General features: G+C 40.5%; 2 protein-coding genes across 6 annotated transcripts in view; one reads left to right on the forward strand and one right to left on the reverse strand.

Moving 5' to 3' along the window:
- The first annotated feature begins 338 nt into the window (after window positions 1-338).
- On the forward strand, window positions 339-8860 carry LOC136699168 (fibronectin type 3 and ankyrin repeat domains protein 1-like). 4 transcript variants are annotated; one of them, XM_066673654.1, is made up of 11 exons: window positions 339-531; window positions 1399-1579; window positions 2542-2666; window positions 4268-4349; window positions 4606-4680; window positions 4888-4953; window positions 5685-5850; window positions 7950-8093; window positions 8184-8261; window positions 8355-8399; window positions 8487-8860. In XM_066673654.1, exons 1-11 carry the CDS (start codon window positions 522-524, stop codon window positions 8523-8525), a joined length of 1011 nt encoding a protein of 336 aa, XP_066529751.1. In that variant the 5' UTR covers window positions 339-521; the 3' UTR covers window positions 8526-8860. The 4 variants fall into 4 exon arrangements, with proteins under 4 accessions (XP_066529751.1, XP_066529760.1, XP_066529772.1 ...); XM_066673663.1 differs by having other exon boundaries at window positions 2551-2666; XM_066673669.1 differs by lacking the exons at window positions 339-531; window positions 1399-1579 and adding an exon at window positions 1600-1703.
- A 138-nt stretch (window positions 8861-8998) lies between these two features.
- Window positions 8999-23491, reverse strand: part of adam12b (ADAM metallopeptidase domain 12b) — a 150547-nt gene continuing 136054 nt past the window's right edge. Inside the window, exons 19-23 of one of the 2 annotated variants that reach the window (XM_066673641.1) lie at window positions 22486-22624; window positions 21290-21398; window positions 18210-18470; window positions 13234-13409; window positions 8999-12648 (exon numbers count right to left, since the gene is read on the reverse strand). In XM_066673641.1, the coding sequence (XP_066529738.1) occupies window positions 12609-12648; window positions 13234-13409; window positions 18210-18470; window positions 21290-21398; window positions 22486-22624 (725 nt within the window). In that variant the 3' untranslated portion in view covers window positions 8999-12608. Of the gene's footprint in view, window positions 12649-13233; window positions 13410-18209; window positions 18471-21289; window positions 21399-22485; window positions 22673-23491 lie in introns of both variants that reach the window. The other variant, XM_066673632.1, reaches the window with a different exon arrangement.

The raw sequence follows: 23491 nt of genomic DNA on the forward strand, positions 1-23491 counted from the left end.
CAGACACACCATATTTATTTGCACACCCTTACACGCACCCACGTAGCTATAATTTTCAGAAATACAAACAGGTGTCTTGGTTATACTGGCCAAAACTTTGAGTCGACACCCTTAAATGCTTTGTTTCGGAGAATCGATTCTTCTTTCAGGAAAATACTTCCTGCCTAATTAGTAATCATTTCTGTCATAAGCATGTCATGAACGTGATTGGATATATTATTATGCCTTTAATACGGATTTTCTGTTCACACATGAAAAAATATCGGGCCTTCTTTTTTTTCTTTTAAAAGTGAAATCCCTCGCGCGGCCCCTGAGAGACCCTCCCATAGCAACGGTCAACAGAGCGGCCCAAAATCTCTGACAGCGGTTACACACACACACACACACACACACACACACCTAAGAGTGTTTTGCGCTTATCAAGAGTTAACTGCTTTAAACTTGATATTTAAAGCAGAAAAGGAAAGAAGTAAGCGTTAGTGCAACTTCTAGAATCAGATTTTCTACGCTCCGAGGCTGCAATGAAACCAGGTAGGTTAATTTTGGTTGAGTTATGACTTCTACACATAAACAAAATGTCAGACAGCGATTGATTTTGTGACCGCCGTAATGCACAAATTGATTATTTGAGTTATGTGAGGAGCTATTTGAAATTAAGCTTAGTTTAAGTGTAATATGGTATGATGTTTGTTTATTATCGCAGAGGCAGAATAAAACAGCACAACTTAGCACTGCGAACACAATAGCTGGTGAATTTTCTCGTCCACCAAAATAAACGACAACATTATGATAAATGATAAAGCACATCTCTTCACAAAATTAAATAATTCTATGAATTAAACTCAAACCCTCTAGTTAGTTAGTAACCCCACACTAGAATATGACAAAAGGTAGCCAGCTAAATATTTATATATTTTCAATATAAATTTTTGTAAAAATAAATAAATAAATAAATAAGTCCTGGAGGTTAAATTGGACGTAGGAAATAAACACAAATATCAATCTACAATGATTATAAAATATATTACAATTGTGTTCATTAGCTAATTAAAAGTACTAATATGTAGCAAAGTAAAGAGCCATCTACCTGAGTATTTTCAAATACTGTTTTTAATGATACGTTTATTAAAAAAAAAACATTTTACACCTTCATACCCTATTAATCTTTCAATATTTTTTTTTACTGTGTAAATAAATGATTGTGAAGGGATTGTAAGGGTGTAAAACCGAGGTTTATGTTTGTGGTTGTATGTGATAAAACACACCACATGGAGGCACTCAAGGTTTGTAACAAATACAGTTTTTTATGTTTTTCTGTTTAATAAATGAAAGTCTGTAAAAATGAAGGATTATGTACCGTATAATTGCCACTCATAGTCTCATTCTGCTTTGGTACAGTCTCAGTCCTTGGACACAGCATGTCCCCTGAAGCCCTAGTAGTTGGTAAGATCAATCATCACAGTATTGAGCTGAGTTGGGGAAGTGGAGAGAAAGAGCACCGTGGCCCCACTGAAAGCTGGACTCGTTTCTCTGTGGAACAGATGGACCCCAAAACACATACATATGGAACCATATACGTGTGAGTGTCTGCCATTAGCAATACTAAACCCAATATTAACATGAGGTATTTTATAAAGGCCCATCACATCCATGTGTTTGTGTATAGGGTGTGCAGACCAGCTCAAAAGGCTGAAGTTTCTCATGTACGTAGAAGTCACCAGCTGTTCCCTTCCTTTCTTTCCTTGGCTTCCTTTTTATCTCTGGAAATGTGCTGCTGACAAGTTACATTTAGATAATGGTTGAATCGTGAAGCAAATGAATATTTATGAAGGGGAATTTATGGAGCACTTAATGTAGGAGTCTTCTTAATGTCATGAATGAGCCGTTATACTGACACCTAGAGGCCTGAATGTAATGATGATTCCTTACGAAATTTCTTTTTAAAATGTGGGAGACCCCCCTCTATGAAGTATGAATTGGTTATTTCAGGGATTACCAAACTAATTTCAATCTTAATCTCATGTGAGCTGCAGATTGCAGGAAAAAAATCTTTCATAAATATTGTTTGCTGTGTTTACTCATTGCTTATATTTTATTTAAGATAAATTAGACTTTTAAAGCAACACTAGGTAAGAGTTGGTGTGTTTGCTGGTGTGTCCTGGAAGCCCCTCCACTGTTACAGGCTGTAATCCACTGTTCTAAAACCAAGGGAAAATGCGGTGTTTTCCTACCCTCTTTCCAAAGTTACACAGTGCAGTTTCTGCGGTGCTCAGCCCAGAGTAGCAGAGTCTGTGTTATCGCTATTACAGCTCAGTGACACTTTACAATGACTTTGAAGCTATGATTTTATGGTAGAAATACTACCTAGTGTTGCTTTAATCCTTTTTCATAAGGAAAATTGGCTTTAACTTTGTATGTACTTTTACAGTACGTTTCCTCCCTGTGCTTTGTGTGTGTGTGTGTGTTTGTGTGTGTGTGTGAGCGTGTGTTTGTATTGACATCAGTTGTAGCTACCATTTGTTTTTTGGTATTTTCTCCAAGTGGTTACAGCACCCAGTATGTCGTTGAGGGACTACAGCCCAGCACATTGTATAAATTCAGACTGAGGTCTACCAAATCAAACGGGCAGTGCTGCCTCTGCCCTGCGCTCTCTGTCTCCACAACACGTGAGTATTTTTTCTTTTTAGGTTAAAACAGTTTTGTTCCCTTGTCCAAATTTACGGCAGTGATATACAATTGGATCCTGGAGTAGACTCACCTTTGTTTTTTATGATTCTCTTCCTGCTCAAACACAAGACCTTGATGTGACTGTGTAAACAGTGAAAATAAGCATGTCCATAAAAATGTAGGTTAAGCATTACCAGTTATAAAACATACAAGTGAAAACCTGTTAGCTAAACATGACAGTTACTGAATTATCTGTTCCAAAGTGGTTGTATCTGTTACCTTCAAATTATAGGGTATTATGATGTATTCGCATGTGGTTGAGAGGTTTTGTAACATTAAGAAATCAGTTGTGCTCATTTTCATACAATTTACCTTAAATCACCTAAATAATCATGGGAAGGTGGCAACAGTACAAAGGGAAAATCATCTCCAGGATTTTGTTTCCAACTGCTTGACTTCCTTTAATCTCGCAATACCAGCCGCAGAGGTGTGAGGGCAGTTAAAACAGAGCTCTGGGAAGCACTGTTTGGACATATGCTGAAATCTTATGCAAAGTTTCCCTGGGCCCTGGATTGCTATGGGCTTATTATGGGTTCTGCTCCAAATTTCAAAGGGAGCAGTTAGCAGCACTGATTAGCAAGACTGACTGATTCTTCCAATCTGGTGCACTATTATTATGCCCCAAGATTGATGTCACTATTATTATTATTACCATTATTGTACTGTAGCTTAATGACACTTAATTGGTGATCATTTAAAATTCAATCTATAGTTGGATCAGAGGAGGATGGATCCCCTTTGTGAGTCTTGGTTCCTCCGAAGGTTTCTTCCTCCAGCGTCGAGGGAGTTTTTCCTTGCCACTGTCGCCTTCGGCTTGCTCGCATTGGGCTTTGATTTAAATGTTCTGTTCTGATACTAACTGTGTGAAGCTGCTTTGTGGCAACGTCAGTTGTAAAAGGCACTGTATAAATAAATTTGATTTGATTTGTTTATAGTCAGAATGGCTCACTAGTCTAAGGCGCCAGACTCAAGGTTGTGAACCTTATCTAAGGCAGAGGTTTCTGGTCTCCGAAAGGAGGCGTGAGTTCAAATCCCACTTCTGACCGACAGTTTGGGCGGCACAGTGGCGCAGCAGGTAGTTTCGCAGTCACACAGCTCCAGGGACCTGGAGGTTGTGGGTTTGATTCACGCTCCGGGTGACTGTCTGTGAGGAGTTGGTGTGTTGTCCGCGTGGGTTTCCTCCGGGTGCTCCGGTTTCCTCCCACAGTCCAAAAACACACATTGGTAGGTGAATTGGCAACTCAAAAGTGTCCATAGGTGTGAGTGAATGTGTGTGTGTCTGTGTTGCCCTGTGAAGGACTGGTGCCCCCTCCAGGGTGTATTCCCGCCTTGCGCCCAATGATTCCAGGTAGGCTTTGGACCCACCGCGACCCTGAATTGGATAAGCGGTTACATGAATGAATGAATGATTTGTTTATAATCCAGCTGCCAACAGTAACAAGCACACAATACAGCACTGAAGACATTTCCATGTTTCCTCAGTATTTGGCAACTGAAAGCAAAGCTATCTCTTGATTGACTGGTCACTGTCACTTCTCAGGGGAACCGCTGAGCGGCAAACACCTGCACCAGGCAGTGAACAGGAACGATGAAGAGGCGCTGAACAAAGTGCTGCAGTCTGGGTGAGGGGGCAAGTGTTAACAAAACAGTGAGATCCAGCAGATGTTATACAGTATATTATATATATATATATATAGTATTCAGTAGCTACATTATTTCTATAACCTTGCTCAGGCACACATGCACTTAAATATATGCCAGTATTAGCATGGAACAATGATGAACAAGCTGACCATGTTGTGTCTTTGATGCTACAACCTATAGTTATGATTTCTGAGAGTGACCCTCTAATGTTCTTACACACCTTACCTCCAATAGCTCGGTGAATGTGAATGTTTGTGACAAAATGGGCTTCACTCCACTCATGGTAGCAGCGCAGAAAGGATATGGCAGGTAAAAATTCAATATGTTCCAGAACAAAAATCAACAAATTAATTGAATAAATGAATCTGAATAATTTACTTTCACTAAGTATTTAAATGGTGAAGTAAGCATTATGAAGTATTACCAGCTATCAAATTTACTTCTGTTAGAAACACCTACATTAGAAGTGAAAACATACATGACCTCCATCACACTCTATAATATTCTGAACTTTAGGTTGGTGCATAAATTGGTGGAACATGGTGCAGATATTCACATGAAGAACGGCAGTGGCAAAGACTGGTGGGTTAGGAAATATTTTTTATTAGACAAAAATATAAAAAAAATATATAAAAAAATATTTTGTTACATTGTCTGCATAATTCAAGCATTGAGGAGCAAAGTGATGAAGGTGGTGATAGGAACCAAATGTCCTTTAACCTTTCATTCAGGTTTAATGTGTATTTCATGGATGACATAATGGTCCTGGAGTGGTGGGTTTAATCCCTGCCTCTGGTCTCAGCTTTGTGAGGAGTGTGTTGTGTTCTCCCTGTGCCACTGTGGGTTTCCTCTGGGTGCTCCTGTTTCCTCTCACACAGCTCAAAAACACATGTTGGCAGGTAGACTGGCTGTGGAAAATAGTCCACAGGCCTGAGTGTATGAGTGTTTAGGTCAATATGTTCAAATTTCCACAGGTGTGAGTGTGTGATGCCCTGTGATGGAATAAGAGATGGACTCCAAAGCCACCGCAACCATGAATAGGATGAAGCAGTTACAGAAGATGAATGAATGAATGGTTATTTTAGATAGCAAATAAAATGGCTACATGTGTGCTGTAGACATCTTTACATCTGGTTCCTAACACCACCACTGTAAAATGTTCTAACTGCAAGTTTCACATCAAACCACCCTGAATGACTTGTTTATTATACATCCCAAGAGCTTGGTTATGTTCAGAGTATAAATTAGTACCAAGCCCTTTTTAAACTATGTTACAGACTTCTTCAAAATGTCTTCCACTGTATTTCTGACAGTCTAATGCTGGCATGTTTTGCTGGACACTTGGATATTGTGAAGTACCTCCGTGAATGTGGGGCCACATGGCAGTCTCAGGACATGGGTGGATGCTCCCCCCTCCACTGGGCAGCAGATGGGGGGCACCTGCCTGTTATAGACTACATGATTCAGGATGGCTGTGAGGTGAGAAAATATCAAATAAGCTTGTAACTTTTAAACTACTGCTTCTTAAAATAATGAATAATGAAAAATAATGAATAAGTATTTTTTTCAAGCACCTCTGGTCTGTGCGGTTAATTACCATGAGCAATAATTTGAGTACATGAGTTCATGTCCCTAAAGGAACAGAAGACCTGTGACTCAAAGGTCATTTACAAAAGGAACCACTGGGTTCTGAATTGATCCATGGAGAATTTACTGATATAACATAAAATGAGATTATGTACTAAATGAGACAGACGTGAGGGAATGTCTTACCAAAGCTTATGAAGCTTATGAAGGTTTATCCAGTTTAGAACATCCACACTACAGTGGTAAAGTAATCAGTGTACTCTCTGGAAAACGGTTTCAATATCTGAAAAGATGAACCAGAGATTTACAGCAGTTTTGTTTGCTGAAGTATGCATGAAATTGGTACATATCGAAGGCATGAACTTTTAAATGACAAGACTTTTGCATGTGGCAATGGTTTCTGTTATGTTTTTAATCAGCTATCACATCCCAATCACCTGTGATAATTACATTAAAGGAATATAGATCAAATCTGTATATTTTTAATACATTTTCTTTCTCATGAAACTGGCCTGTAACTCACTCACTCACTCTTTCCCTCACATTTAACAAAATGCTTCAGAAGGTGTACCCTATATGGCTTGTAAACGCTGTAAAATATTGTAAATTTTAGAGTAACAAAATGGCAGCTCCGTTAATGTATTAACAGTGTTATACCACAGTGTTTTATAGTTATTTACAGTAGTAGTAATTTAAATTCTATCACATTAAAATCTCAGTACGCATCAGTAGTGACTTTATTAGACACTGTTAGAGACCGAGACCTGGTTCACCCCACACAGACCCCACTTCAAATAAAGATGTTTGAAATAAAGCGCTAGGTTTTTCTTATTTTAAATTTTGTGGTAGTTACTTTTTTGTTTTACTTTTTTAACTGAAAAGTGTTAAGAATTAATATAAGCTATGACAGCATACTGTAATTTAGTAAAACAGTGGGGGTTTGTCACAAATTATTTATGTTTTTCATACATTTCTAGTTTTTATACAGCTGTGGTAAATTACAGATACAGGATGCAGAATGCAGGAGCCTTTCTTTAAAGGCTGTAATAGCGAGAACAGAAACTCTATTATTGCTACTCTGGGCTCTGCAGAAACTGCACAATGTAAGTTTGAACAGTGGTGTAAAAGTGAATTACACTCTGTAACAGTGGAGGGGCTCCCAGGACACACCAGCAAACACACCAACTCTTACCTAGTGTTGCTTTAAAAGTCTAATTTATCTTAAATAAAATATAAGTAATGAGTAAACACAGCAAACAATATTTATGATTTTTTTTTCTGCAATCTGCAGCTCACATAAGATATTAAATTAAGATTGAATTTTTTTTGGTAATCCCTGAATTCACAATTGTAATCAAAAAACACTTTGTATAAAATTCAAATGATGTTTCCCCACCATTTGCTAACTTGGAAACTGGTCTAATGTGTTTAAGAAACCCTGGTGTCAGTAAAAAAAAATAAAATCCCAAAACAAAGTATCTCAGTCAGACATGTTAGGCTCTCTCTGCTCACAGCAGATAAAAGGCAGAGAGACCTCCAAACATTGAAAATTGTGAAAAGAGAGTGGGTATTGCTTTATTCCTGCTTCATAGGTGGGTTATATTGACTTATATTTGCTGTTACTTAGGAACCCACTCTAAATTCAGGAGAGCGCTAACTGCCTGAAAGTAAACACAGAAAGTGCTACAAAACTAAACAACTCAAGTTACAAATGAGTTCTGAGGTAATTCAAACAGTGAATAAAAACTTACAAACTTCAGTCACATATAAACAACAGTTGTTTTTCACCTCAAACACAGCAATCCGTCTTAAAATATGTGGAGCTTCTGAACATAAACAAACCAGAAAGAACTGAAGGTCCCCACAATTGTAAACATTCCCTTTAAGTTGTCATTCATTGTACTGTATTATTCTCTGCTTGCTCTGTCTTATGTAGAGATGTTCTGTAAGGCATTGTTGTGCATGTGTCTGTTGTGTATGTTTTACGATAGCTGGATGTGAGGGATACAGTCTCTCACTGGACTCCTCTCATGCGAGTATCAGCAATGAGTGGAAATGCTGCGGTGGCCTCACTCCTCATTCGTGCGAGAGCTGATGTCAACGTCCGGGACAAAAATGGAAAGACGCCACTCATGGTATGGACAAATGAATATCAGGTCATAACAATTAAAGTTTGACGGTGGATATAAAGAAGGTCTTTGCTGAAGCAGTGTTCTCTAAATTAGGTCGCTGTGCTAAACAATCATGAGGAGCTGGTGCAACTTCTGCTGGACAACGGGGCTGACCACCTTGTGAAGAACGAGGTTAAAAAAAAAAGAAATAAGCACTATGCCTTTTTTATATCCATGCTTAATTCTGAGTATTCTGTTTGTTTTTATTTTTAAATCCCACTCTAGTTTGGGTCAGGTGCAGCAGAAATGGCCAAGGCATTTGGAAGACAGGTAATATATATCAACAACACAAAAAAGGAGATTCTTTTTCTTGCTTTTTTCGCTCTATGATGAAGCCATTTCCCACTTCTCTTCCAGAACATCATCCACTTACTGGAGGGACGGAAGTTTCTCTAGTTTGGAATCAACAAGAGAACAGCAGACACAGTATCAAACACTAGTACGAAAGTAATGTTAAATTTCGAGGAAAAGTATTAACTTCTTTGTACTCTATGGGCATAATGTTGCCTGCTCATTTAACATCAAAAGCTATTATTAGGGAGTTACCCCTTTTTCTGCAGTAACAGCTTCTAGCTGACGCATGGCATTGAGCATGGTGATAATAGGCTCATTTACCGCTGGTTCAGAGTTCCATTACATTTCATGCTTTTCCAAGGAGAGTACAAAAACAGTGCGTGTACCATCCGTTAGATAAACTCACTAGTGTCATAAATGTAACATAATAAATATTAAGGTACTAAAGCTTGTCTTTTGTTTTGATGTTGAGTTTGAGATTCCTATTGTCATTGTGCTGGAGAACACTTCCTACACAAACCCAAACAGAAGACAACGGTGCAGAGTAAAGTCTTGTTTATTAATTTGTTCGGTCCTTCTGTTGAACTACTGAAGCTGTTAAATACTGACGTTTTGAAATGTTGACGCGTTTGAACGACACCAAGTGCTCAGTTACCTCTCATGTTCACAGGCAATGTCACAGCATGAAAACAGACACCATTTGGCTTGGTAATACATAAAACCAATGATATTTAAAAAAAATCAATATAAAAACACAGTCAACTTGATGCAAAGAAATGGCTCCCATTGGAATCTATGAAAAAGGAGGCTGACAAATGTGCCATGGAAACTCACAGAAAACAAAGAGGACACAATTAAATGTGCACAATCGATTAATTCATTTTAACAGCTCTTAATATGTTAATACGCATTTGTAATAAAGCATGTGGAAAAGTATGATTACACTAAAATAGTACAAATAGTAAAATAGTACAAGTATTTGAGCACAGTTTTCAGTGTGACCTAGAGGATCTCAGCAATGAATATAGAAATGGCAAAAATTGTAAAAAGAAAGAAAATACAAATCAAATTATTTTGCTAAAGCAATACAGCGGTTTTGATATGTGCCAGCTTTCCTTAAGCTGTAAAGTTCTTTAAAAAAAAAAAAGAAGTAAGCTAAGTACACGCCCGGTCCTGCTTAATACCCTTTGTATAAAAACAATTTAGGGGCAGAGCAACAGTTTTATTACAGTATGAAATGGATTCAGCTGTGATTCGGGGGTGGGAATGGCAAGTGCGAAAGTGGCATGTGTTGGGCAACGGAAGCCACAGTTAGAGTGCACAACACGAGAAATCTCCCATCAGTATTGGCATGGCATTTTTGAGCGCGCTGATGTGAGCATTCACATGACTTTGAAAATACTTCCAGTGGCAGAGTTCGCAAGAGAACCCTAGATGCCCAGTTGGACACTGAATACAGTACAAATAACCATAAGTATTTCTAAGTAAAGCAGTGAATTCACTTTTAAACGTTGTTCCAGCTTTATTAGAAAGAGTCAAGTTTGTCTTAAAAAGTTTTTCAATAAAAAAAAACCTACACTCCTTGCGTTTTTCTTACGCCCTCATGGCCAAAACAGTATCAAAAAGAAAGATAATTCGGTCAACTCAATTTTCTTTATCCAGTACAGGGTTGCGGTGGGTCCGAAGACTACCCGGAGTCACTGGTCACAAGACAGGAACACACCCTGTAGGGGACGCCACAGGGTGACACAGACATGCACCTTCGGACACTTTTGAGTCGCCAATCCACCTACCAGCATGTGGGAGGAAACCCACGCGAACACAGGGAGAACACACCAAACTCCTCACAGACAGTCACCCGGAGCGGGACTCAAACCCCCAACCCCAGATCCCTACACTACCTGCTGCGCCACCGTGCTGCCACAATGTAACTCCAAGTCAATCACACTTCTGTGAAATCAATCTGTCCAGTTAGGAAGCCACACTTACTGTGAGTCAATTAGCAAGACAACTCCTATAAAGGAGTGGTTCTGCAGGTGGTGACCATTTCTCTGTTCTCATTCTGATGTTTTGGTCACTTTTGTCAGTGCTCTCACGCCTAGAAGAAGCATGAGGCAGTGTCTACAACCCACAGAAGTTGCTCAGGTAGTGCAGCTCTTCCAGGATAGCACATCAATGTGAGCTGTGGCAAGAAGGTGTGCTGTGTCCGTCAGCACAGCGTCCAGACACCAGGAGATGTGGAGGGAGCAGCAGCAGGACCGCTACCTCCTCCTCTGTGCAAACAGTGCCAGAGCCCTGCAAAATGACCACCAGCAGGCCACTAATATTCATGTTTCTGCGCAAACTGTCAGAAACAGACTCCATGAGGGTGGTATGAGAGCCTGACGTCCACAAGTGGGGCTTGTGCTTACAGCCCAACACTGTGCAGGGTGATTGGCATTTGCCAGAGAACACCAAGATTGGCAGATTCGCCAATTCGCCCTGTGCTCTTCACGAATGAGAGCAGGTTCACACTGAGCACATGTGACAGACGTGACAGAGTCTGGAGACGCTGTGGAGAATGTTCTGCTGCCTGCAACATCCTCCAGCACGACCTGTTTGGCAGTTGGTCAGTAATGGTGTGGAGAGGCATTTCTTTGGAGCCCGCCATGTGCTAGCCAGAGGTACCCTGACTGCCATAAGGTACCGGGATGAGATCCTCAGACCCACTGTGAGAACAAGCTGGTGCAGTGGGCTAGGCCTCATGTGGCTTAAGTGTGTCAGCAGTTCCTGCATAATGAAGGCATCGATGCTATGGACTGGTCTGCCCTTTCTACTGACCTGAATCCAGTCGAGCACATCTGGGAAATCAGGTTTCGTTCCACTGCCACGTTGCACCACAGACTGTCCAGGACATCCCTCAGGATCCCTCAGGAGAACATGCGCTGCCTCATCAGAAGCATGCCCAGGCGTGAGGAAGGTCTTTTTTTCCTGTCTGTAATGTTGCTGCTTTGGAGATACATGTTTATCATTGGATAGTGATGAACTTTAAAGACTATGGGGACTATGGAAGAATGCTGGGAGCCATTTTACACGGCTCCACCTGTTACCGCCCTTAGGTACGTCTGCGGCAGTGGTGTTTGGAAACGAATGATTTAGATTTCAGGTTGATTTAATTGAACTGAGTTGTTGATCGTAACTGTCTTGACGTTAGAACAGCAGTCCTGGGACTTCAGGGCCCTTTCTGAACACGCTGGAGCAAAGGAACAACATAATCCTTTGTTGACATTCAAGCTTGTGTACGTAAGATTCTGTAAACTGTTCTGTTTCTTTGACTTCACATGGTTCCTCACAGCAGTTATGGCAAACGTATTTAGGCTAATGTGGATGGTAGATGGAAATGAACAATCAACACAGTCTGAAGTACAGTAAATAAAAATTAAATTCTCAATAGTTTTAATTGCTCTGTCCTGCTTTAAAGGAACACTAGGTCATATCTGTATCTTAAAATTACAGCTTCAAAATAAAGGTGATGTTTCACTGACCTGTAATAGGGAGAATAAAGCATGTGTCATTGCTACGTCCAGCTCAGCGCTGCAGAAACCGCACTATTTAAAACTTTGGAGGAGGCTAGGAAAATTACACTCTGCAACTGTAGAGGGAGCTCAGGAGCAAATACCAACCCTTAGTGTTCCTTTAATATTCTAAATAGATCTTGATAATGATCACTCGCAGTTTAGTTACATGAGTATGTTGTAAGTACTCAAGTACTAAGTAAATGCTAATTAACTTGGCTGGTTTTCTCTATCAGTAATTTAAAAACAAACTAATTAAGATTCTATTAAAGAATTCACTCCCAGGGTCAGGAATCAGGTGTCCATGGTGTTGGGAAAAAAAATTTAAACATAGCAAAAGTTCACAATAATGCTAAAATACAAAAAAGTGTTGACCACAGTGCATGTGTGTTCTTCGGACAATAAATATACATCGTAAATAGTTCTGCAGTACCTGAGTGAGGACACTGAGGACCTTTTTTTTGAGGCACAGCACTGAGGCTCAGTTCCCTTCTCTCTGAGACTCGGAGACACTCTAAGGAGTTCCGCAGGGATGACCAGTGGGTCCCATAGAGTTTTCATAGTGCAAATAGATGTGTTCATAACGCTGGTGGAGTTTGGCCTCATCTCATGGGGACCTTATGTCCTTATGTCAGCGCTCATATAGAGAGTGTGGCAGCCTTGGTAGGGGCCTAAAAGGGAACCCCCCCCCCCACAAAAAAAATGTTCATTAACAGACTTAAAATGGTCAGCTATTTCCTGGGAACACTTTGTTTTAAGGTCAGATTTTTAATAATGAATGAATGATTACTAGTGTCAGGCAATTAAAGGCAAGTAAATATCAGTGTCATCTCACTGTCTTATCAAGTCTACCTCGGGGGTCTCCTCCTGGTAGTCCATGCCTGCTATACCACCAGTGGGAGGTCCCCAAGGGGCACTTGTACCAGATGCCTGAACTGCTGGCTCTACTCTGAACTCATGTTTCAGTCCCTTGTATTCAAGTATAACCATATAAATGTACACTGAATGATCACTGGATTAGAAACACCTTGTAGGATGGAACACTTTGTAGTTCTACAATTACAGACTAACAGTTCTGCTGTGTCATATCCACTCATACCGACACAACACACACTAATATTCATATATTAGTGGTTAATAATTTAAATGATTAATAAAATGATACTTTTATTTTCAGTTGGGTTCATGGATGACATTACATTTAAAAAACCCTCTAAAACCTTCTTAAAGAGACCTCAGAGGGCACTGGTACTGACCTGGCTGGTTGTGGTATAGCAGGTGGTGGTAGTGGTACGGTTGGGATTGCGATGTGTAATGGCACATGACCTTGTGTCTGCACTCCAACTGCTGATGTGCTGCGACCCAGTCGGGACCCTCTAACCGGGGGGTCTGCAGGAAGGGGCTTCTGAGGAGGACTGGGCTTTTCCTGGTCCTGTGCAGGGCAAAAAAAAAAAAGTTTAACAGTGGAATGGTTTGGGGCCTTGTCTTTCCTTTAAATAAAATACAGTCAGAAATAAAGCCAGTATTCTGGTGCTTCATCAATACTGTGCACTGAATGAGATCAGAAGAAAAAATTGGAAAAAATCCCAGTGGCTCCAAAAATAAAGCAAGACTGCAAACTTTATAGAACTATAGAACAGTAATAAATATTATTATTATTATTATTATTTTCATAGTGACAGAAACCACAATCATAGACAGAGTGGACAGAATATCATGTGTTGTGTGTATTCATGTTCAAGATGAATCAGCAAATTTTCGTGGTGTAATGTCACCAGATGTTGCTGCACATATTCTCTTGGTATAAAATAATTTTGTCCATTCTGCTCCACAAAAATGGAGATACTTAAAAGTATGGCCCACCATTTTGTCCAGGACTTTTATTGTGTAATATTAAGTAAAAATACAAAGCAGCACATCACAATAAGAGTTTCTCCTTTTTTCTGCTCATGTGAAGAAAAAACATGCTTCTGTTCTGGGGGCTTTTTCTCTTTGTCCAGGGGTCAATAAGCAGAAAAAAACAACGTTAAAAGTAAAAAAAAAATGTCAAAGTATGAAATATTTATATCTTACAATCACACCCCTACCCCCTCTGTTATTCCTTTGCCCCACAGTTTGAATACCTCAGAAGCAGAGGGTGGAGGTAATGCTTGTCCCCACGCGTTATAAATGTATTCTGGTGTTCTTATGTGAAGACCATTGTTTAGTAAACCACGCACATGTCCACTAGATGGTGCTACATTGCTGTTAGTTGCAGGACCCACAGCGACACCGCTTGTCTTGTGCTTTCTGATCAAACTGGTGCTGCTGCAGTTGTAATTGACCCCTGCCCAGCAGCCCGGGTTCTACAAGCATTTCAGAAAGCTGTCATATGTTGGTAATTAATTCCAGGAGTGAGGTAATGTTACTTGTTCCCCAGGAAAACCCAGACGACTTGCACAAACATGGAGCGAAATGGACAAACCTTCAAAGCTCGTCATGGTTCTATTTCTGTAAACATTACATTACTGACCATTTTTAAACGACTAAGCCCTGTCCCACATTGGAAAGTAGGTCTTGTACTGATCCCACAGAGCCTTCATCTCCAGAACCAGACACTGAGGGAAAGTGGTTTGTGCGAACACTTCTTGAGCAAGACACTTCCCCAGAGAATGTGATGTCATCGCTGCATTATAGGAGCTTTTAGTCATGTGTGTGTAACAGTGTGTTGAGCTGTGAGGTCAATTTGCTGCAGCGCCTGAAGACATGAACCCGTTTCAGGACTCTCTCTCAGTCGATGTCGACTCGTTAAGCAGTAGACACACTCCAGGCGACCAAGTCAACCAAAGTGCTCCCATCATTTCATAGGTAAGTGCATTTGCACTTACTCATCGTAACCATGAATTCAGCACTGTGAGACCTCACTTTTAAAATCCTCATAGGCCCAGCAGCATACAGAACACACTTATGTTAAAGTTAGATGTAATAGAGCACATTTTACAAAAAGCTAATGCAAATGTCACTGATTGATAACTTACTTAAAAGAACATCCCAGCATTTTTCCACCTGAGTTTATAACCTGTAGCCAACTGCTATGGGCAATTAATTTGTATTCAGAAATAAACAACAATCCTGTTAGCTCAACAATTGAATGTCCTGTCATACTATTGGCTGTTCATTTGTTCATTTGTTCGTTCATTCATCCATCCATCTTCTGTAACTGCTTCATCATATTCAAGGTGGATCTGGAGCCTCCAAGGAAGGAACACTCCCTGCACAGAGCTCCAGTCCATCACAGGGCATCGCACGCTAACCCACTAACTCACTCAAACCAGTGAACAATCTCTCACACACACACCTGTGGACAGTTTCACACACACACTCATCCAGTCACTCACACCCATGGATGATTTCGATAAAACAAAAGACAAATGAACAGTCCTTTGTTTTTGCTGCCCTCTACAAATACATCAGCAAATTAAATGACACACACAATAATCACATTTTAAAAATCTATATTTTTTAAATTACATATTTAATATTGAAGAAACTGCATTAATCCCAGGTAATAAAGAGAAATTAAAAACTGGTTTTATTAATTCTATCAAAGCACATTTGAGAAACGTTCAAATCTCAGGTGACACGGTGGTTTAAACACTGCCATATCATTGGAAACTTGACTGGAAAAAAGGGGGGGACGACTACTGACTTGTAGGCTGACCAATTAAATGTTTACAGAGAAAGTTAACGGCCAATAACGGTAGCTCTACACTCAGACTGTCCAATCCGAAGATTTTAGGCTAATTAACCACGCCCCCTTCTCACTCAAGCGAACCAATCAGAGTAGGGGAGGGCGGGACTAGTTTGTGAACGAAACGCTTCTCCAAATTCTATGAAAGCTCTAGAAAAACAAAATCCCGGACGTTTGTGAAATTCCACCCGGACATTTTTTTAAGTCTAAAAAAGAGGACATGTCCGGGTAAAAGAGGACGTCTGGTCACCCTAACTAATTCAGGACAGGAGTATAAAGCAAAATTACAAGAGCAGTGCTTAAATAAACCGCTAACCTAGCAGTTAGCATGCTAGCCTTAGCAAACAGAAATAACATCCAAAGTAATGTTATAGAGTCCAATACCACCACTTGAGTACCTTGATGCCTCTTTTATGTGGAGATTTATAGCTTGTCTGGAAGAAATATATCACAGGTGGTGTTAAGACGCTACACATATTAGCTAACTAAAATCAGTTCTGGTCAGTTTCAAATGAAGCACTGCCCTCCAGAGGTCAGAGGAGTCAAAATGAATCACTGCACTAAAGTCACTGGCACATGCTTTTTTTCTAAACTGTGTTTAGAGACAAAGGTCTTTTTTCATGAAAACATGTCCATGGAAATCAACTAAATGATACAGAAGCAGCCTAAGTTAAAAGACACTGGAATATTCCTTCAACATCTGGTTTTGTTAAAAGCCCCCATTGCAAAAATCTAAGTGCATTTTGCTGTCACATCAGCTGTCAAACGAAATTCTAAAAAACATGAAAAATGAGAAAACATAAGTGAAACTGATGTGATGTGTGAAATTGATATATCTCTGGATAAATCGTTATGTAAAACAAACCACTGAATGGTAACAAAGTCATAGACTAAACAACACATCTAAATCGATAGTCCAGCAAAGCTAAACTCAGAAATTGCTGCTGGTGTTGAAATCCTGCTGGGCGCCTCACACTGATACAACTAGAAAACAATATCCCTGCAGCGTCCAGCAGATGCCAAAATTATATTAAATCCTTAATGCAGTTTTCTTCTCAGTCTGGCTGTCCGCATGGTATCCACGCACCTCATGCTGTTTGTTTGATTTTGCTTAAGAATACTGGGGCCCCATGGGGTGTGCATTGGTTAGTGCCTCAGTTTGGATTGTTTGAATTTGACTGGACGCCCTTCGGACACTGCGGCGTTCCTGCTCCACACATGCCTCTTTAGCCCCTTCTGCCCCGCTCTTCGTCTCTGCAAACCTCCCGCTGATTTAAACCTTAATAAGAACTATGCCCTGAGAATCAGTCAGGGATCCATCCAGGAGAGAGAGGAGAAAAGCAGCACTGCCGGTGGCTACTTCAAACCCAGAGACAGTTGTGCCCAAATGAGAGAGAAGTTCTCTAAAATACATGTGTAGAATATAGAATACAAAAGCAATAGGTGTTTCTCTGTTATTTTAATATATATTTCTCACAGTGGTTCTCACGTCTTTACTGGGAGACTGCAGCTTTGAGCTGTTGATCTTATCAGGTTACTGAGAACTGTATTTGTTGGGTGCAGAAATATCTTTTCACTATATATTCACGTTGATTTAAAATGACATGTTATTCTCCACGCTGTTGGAGAGTGGATTCTCCTTTCGTCACTATGTGGAATGATGTCTCCTCTCAATCTCACAGAATGTTTCTAACTCATTCTCTTCTCTCATTGTTTTGATATCATTTTCATCTTCTCCCATGTCAGCCGTGCAGCAGTGATTTATTTCTTCTTCTGCAATCACCCTAATGTAATATTCTGCGGAAAAAAAGGTTTCCTAGCTTAACGTGTAGCAAAAAATTGCTACAACATATAACATTAGTGTGAGGTTCCAAATATTTTAACATTTATTAAGCCATGGTATTGAGTGCTGGACTCAATAAAAAGAGACACATTATACTCAATTTCCCCACAAGTGAACACAAGTCTGAAATGCTTCAAAAGTGTCCGTAGGAGTGAGTGAATGTGTGTGTTGCCCTGTGAAGGACTGGCGCCCCCTCCAGGGTGTATTCCTGCCTTGCACCCAATGATTCCAGGTAGGCTCTGGACCCACCGCGACCCTGAACTGGATAAGCGGTTAAATATAATGAATGAATGAATGAATAATATGCTTTAGTCAAAATACCACAAGGATCAAACACCACAGCACCGTTCTTTCTCCCCGCTCCCTTACCCTGAGTAGCCAGAGCACCTGGCTATGTATGTGTCCTGTAAAAAGTCAAATAGATCATATAGCATAGCATGCCAGGTCGCTCTTGCAACCTTAAGTGTCTCTTTAGTCACTGTTGTATTATAAGGACACTATGTGAGAACCACTTAGGACACCATCCACACTGTTGTTATGGTACTCCATGTGCTGAAGGGCATGACTTGGTGCTTTAATATGTACGGTACATTACGCTTTACTCTTTAATATTGCACAGAAGTATATAATTTATACTAGATAATGAAAAAAAAGTGTACCTTGTTGGTTCTGTAGGGCAGCTGGCGAGGGAGGGTCAGGAAAGGAGCCGCTCTGACCGGAGACTGAGTGTGAGTGTGAGTGGGTAAAGGCCTATGGGGAGGCACAGGGGGCAGAGCCTGTAGACCTGTGGCCACGCCCACTCCTAGAGTGATGGGCATGGGGTGGCTGATGTGAAGAGGCTGGCACTGGGGCAACCGCCTCAGACTGTGAGAGTGGAAGTTTGGAGGAGGAAGAAGAGGCTCAGCACATAGATGAGATGGCTAAGAGAGAGAAGGATAGAGAGAGAGAGACAGAGAGAGAGAGAGTGCGAGAAAGAAAACAGATTAACATTTAGTATGTTTTAACATGTTTTCAGGCACTTCAAAAAGTTTGGATATGAATTTATTTTTACATTTCAGAGCCTTATTATAAACATCAGCCATTTTTTTCTTTGTATTTAAATCTCCCACAATGCACTTGTAATGTCTAGTGGAGACGGCTGATCACTACATAACCTGAATGTATATAATATGGGTTGTGACTCTCTTGTTACTAAGCAACAGCAAGGAGAACGTTAGCTAATATTAGCGGTGGCTGCTGAGCCACTGTATTTTTAACCCTACAGTGCTATCATTTTTTTTTACAGTTATAGTGTAGAATAAAGACCCTCTGGCACTCTGGTCATTACAGCACTGAATAGACGCTGTTGAAATGTTTTTAAAATCAAGGAAGAAAGCCCAAATTTTGTACTTTACTTCCTTCCCTTTTCTTTTGTCCATCTTTCAAAGCATTCGTGTCCAAAGCTATTAAAGTAGATGGAGCTAATATTTGTTTGAATTCACAGAGGAATAGCCCTTTATATGGACAGCCCTAGGAGGTGGTGAATTGTATATTTCATAAGCTCTTGTGTTTTGCCATGAACACTCCTCTCTCCTGCTGCTGTGACTGATAGAGCCTGGGAGGACTGCAGGACAAAGAGCACGAGCAGAGGTCACTCTGGTCCAGACAGCTTCACTACTTTTCTGTGACCCATGAGAGGCTTGAACCCTCTTTATCTGAACCCTGTTTTGGACCTCTGATTTTGGCCTCTGCCACAATCAATGCAGTCTTCCACTCGCTTGGACTGCTGAACAGCATCTGGAAGTGTTCTCTGTGAGTCTCTCTCTCTCACACAAACACAGACACACAACACACACAACTACACCATTTTTATGCAATATCAGCATATGGCATCATACATACACTACATGTACAGGAGTATCTGACAACTGCAAAGTTGCACTCATTATTGAGTTCATTACTGCCACATGCTTTGTTTAATCTCCACCAAAAAGCACTGACTATAAGAATGGCATGTGAGCCACCAACCCCGATACCATCAAGACGTCTCTAACTGGCACCAATCATTATTTATTTTCTTGGGCTGCATATTAGAAAAAATAAACGATTAATTAATTAAAATCTTTCATTAATTCATTGTCTGTATCTGCTTATCAGGGTTCAAGGTCGCGGCGGATATGGAGCCTACCTGGAATCACAGGGTGCAAAGTGGCAACACACCCTGGAGGTGGCGCCAGTCCTTCACAGGATGACACACACTCTCACATTCACTCACATCTATGGATTTTGAGTCGCCAAACCACCTACCCACGTGTGTTTTTGGACTGTGGGAGGAAACCGTAGGTCTCCAAGATACCCACGCAGACACAGGAAGAACACACTAAACTCCTCACAGACAGTTTCCTAGAGTGCGGCTTGAACCCACAAGCTCCTAAAACCAAAATAATGACTAGCAGCATAATAAGTCCTTTTTGTTTTGGCAAAAACTTATGAATTTAATATATTTAGACACTGGAATTGTAATATAAAATGTTTATACGTACTAATGATGCATCAAATTTCATGATTATAATCCTGGAGCCAAATATTGTGCAGCCCTAATTTTTACAAAACGACAAGTGCAACATTTATTTATTGGCCTTCTATTCAGCCTCTGTTTCTATATATACTTCCTCAGGCAACAAAATCCCACTCCACCAATCGCAGTGGTCTCTGGTGTTGGCAAGGCAACAACAAAAATGACAGATTTGCTGTGTCAAAGCAACTAGAAATTATTGTATGCCCTTGAAGGCCAACTTCATCATGGTTTTCCATGGGGTACAACTGAAATCCTGTAGAACTGAAAGAACATAATCACTCAGTCATTGACCTTTTCTAACCACTTCATCCACACCAGGGTTGTGGTGGACACAAGCCCCCGAAACATTGGACACTGATCAGGTTTACATTAGCCTGGATTGATGGAGTATTATATGTGGACAATTCCACACTCTTACACACATTGATACTTGATACACAGCTAATCCAGCTACCGAAATGTGTTTGTGGACTGTGGGAGGAAACTGGAGCACAGAGGATACCCACACAGACACAGGGAGAACACACTAGACTCCAGACCCAACTTGAGGACACTGCCTGCTGCATCATTTTGCAATTCACCCCAAACCACTGTACACACTACTCACTTGTTTTGAAGTACAACTCTCTCAACTTACACATGTAAAAACAAAAAGTCTTATAAAAAGTCATTATTATTTGCCCTGCTAGTCTCCCTCAAAGCATAGCAATTCAAACACATTTGTGCATATTGCCTTCTGTCTCTCTCGCTCTCTCTCTCTCACACACACACACACACACACACACACACAGTAGCCCTCATTTTGCTTCCTAACTAAGCCAACGTCTTGATCATCAACAGAATCTATACAAGCTCTTATTATGACTCCGGTGTGTGATTAATTCTGAAAAAAGAAGCTTCTCTATTAAAGCCTGCCTTTTGCAGATGACACAGACTTTGTTTAAATTTCTTCGAGGACAGCTTCAGAAAATAAATCAATTATACGCCTTGGAGGAATCTTGTTTTTGACAATGCGCCTGTGTGAATTAGTTTGGATGGGCATGATAGTTTCCCAGAAAGGGTTCATACCGCTCGCTCTAAGCCAGAGAACAATGGATATATATTGAATTACAGCGGCAGTACTCTTTTGCTGAGAACAACCTTGATTGGCTTTATTGTGTGTTTGATCGGGTCCACACATACCTTGTCTAGTCTGGAGTTAGCAGCTTTGGGAGGGGATTTGTGAAGAGGAGAGCCTCTGTACACTGGATGGGTGTGGGGTGGACTGGGTGCTCTGCTCCAGCCCACTGATCTGTACGAGAAGAAAAAATACAGTAAGAATAAAATCCCAGAAACCGAAGAATCTTCATTTGATTTGGGTTAGTGCTAAAACTCATGTTGAAAATAAGGCTCTGCTGTAATAGTGCACTCTGTCTCTGGTCTGTCCAGTGAAGTACACTGAAAGACAACTGCCGTTGTCTGAAGTCTACTAAAGCACAAATCACAGCTACAACACAGCACAGATACGTTTGCAGAAAACCAGGCCCGCTAAGCTTTATTCATTTGTCTTCTCTAAATGCTTCAGGGGCTTGGTGGGTCTGGAAGGCGGGGTGGGTGTGGGCGCAAGGCGGGTACACACCCTGAAAAGTGTGCCAGAGCATCACAGGGCAAATGTTCTACATATATGCATTTAACTGAATAAAATTTTCCACATCCTTAAAGCAACATTAGGTAAGAGTGCAATTCACTTTTACAGCAGTCTCCAGAAATCAATCGAGAAGGGGCGGGGGTTGTTTCCTACCCTCCTTTTAAAGTTAGATAGTGCTGTTTCTGCAGTGCTGAACCTAGAGTAACATTGACAGAGGCTCTATTCTCCCTATTATAGGTCAGTGGACAATCACAACTATTTAGAGGCTGTGGTACAAAGATAAAAATACTGCCTAGGGTTTCTTTAAATAATTGTAATAGTCTGGTATCTTCACAAACTAAATGCTAAAAGGTCAGCACTGGTTTATCTTAATGATTCTGACTGCATTTCTTGGCGCACATTTCAAGTTCCCTGCTGTGGCTTTCTGCCCTATCTATACAGCTGTTCTGTCCTGTCTATACAGTAATAGACAGGTTTTTAGCTCAGAGGCATTTAGCAGTGGTGAGAGCAGATCTATTAAAACATTGATGTAACTAGCAAATATACAGCCTTCTGTGTAGTAAATATGACTAAATTGAATCCATAGTGGACCAACAGGGGCACTTCTAAATGATTTGGAACATCCATTAGAAGTTAAAAATGTTTGATAACTCAAAAAGTGCTCGTGAAGATGAATGCCATCAAATTGTTAGAGAAATGTTCTAATATCTAGTGTAAACCCTTCAGTTTAACCAATTGTTCCCAGCTTTACCTGAGCTTCTGAATGGCGCTCTTCTTGTTGACAAAGAGCAGCTGGACCAGAGACCTCCTCTTCAGGCACACCAGCAGGCCAGCGGTCAGCAGGCAGAGGACAGTGACCACAAGGCCCATGGCCACGGCTCGACTGTCAGCTGACGTCACATAGGACAACACACACATTAATACACACACACGCACATCTAAGGTACGGCACAGCACGGCACGGCACAGAGGGAGAAACACAAAGAGAGCAGCCCGTCAAAGCATGTTCAAAACCCCGCTGCAATCGCACAGAATCACCTCTGTGCTTTCAACACTGCCCTTCTAACTAACAGGTGGAATCTGAATAGAGATGAATAGCACACTGCAAGGTTATAGAGCTATTGTGGAAATGGTGAAAAAAGCTATTCAACTGCCTGAGACTTATTCATGAATTTGGTTGCCTCTCGAATTAGCAGGGGCTTATGCAATAGATGTGACTGATGTCTGTGCATTGTATTGAATAAGCTTGTCAGCTTTAAACTCTACAAAACGGCCTAAACAAAACAGCAGGCTGCCCACTGAAGCCACCCCTGAAGAGGAAAAAGTGCAAGAAGAGGAGCCATCCACACACAAAGGAGCAGGTGGAATAGAATAGGACACGGTCATTAAAAGCTTGTATTTAAAAAATAAAAGCAATGCTTTATGTAATTTTTCCTATTTAAGAGACAGTTTTGAAAAGATGTATAAATAAGACTACAGCTGTCTGCTCTTAAAATTAGTGAAACTCATTGGATTGTTGGGTTTTCTGGCTCCTAAAATGTGATATAATTTGTAATTAGAAATGCAGTCATATTTTATTAACAAAACACGACATTGTACATCGTTATAACACTCACTAACTCACTGTCTCGTGTTTAGCAGCTTTTAAATATTGTCCACATGGAGGCAGCAAACAGCTTTCTGTGCTTCATAAGGGCAATGCTGTGCATGAATTACACTATTTTATCCAATCCAATTCAATCCTTGTTAATGCAAAT

This window comes from Hoplias malabaricus, chromosome 1 (assembly GCF_029633855.1).
Source record: "Hoplias malabaricus isolate fHopMal1 chromosome 1, fHopMal1.hap1, whole genome shotgun sequence".
Classification (NCBI taxonomy): domain Eukaryota; kingdom Metazoa; phylum Chordata; class Actinopteri; order Characiformes; family Erythrinidae; genus Hoplias; species Hoplias malabaricus.

Bases quoted from the DNA above. Each gene is read 5' to 3' on its own strand.
- LOC136699168 (XM_066673654.1), top strand. The intron at 2,667-4,267 runs GTGAGTATTTTT...GTCACTTCTCAG, and splicing joins GCTCTCTGTCTCCACAACAC to GGGAACCGCTGAGCGGCAAA. The intron at 8,262-8,354 runs GTTAAAAAAAAA...ATCCCACTCTAG, and splicing joins ACCACCTTGTGAAGAACGAG to TTTGGGTCAGGTGCAGCAGA.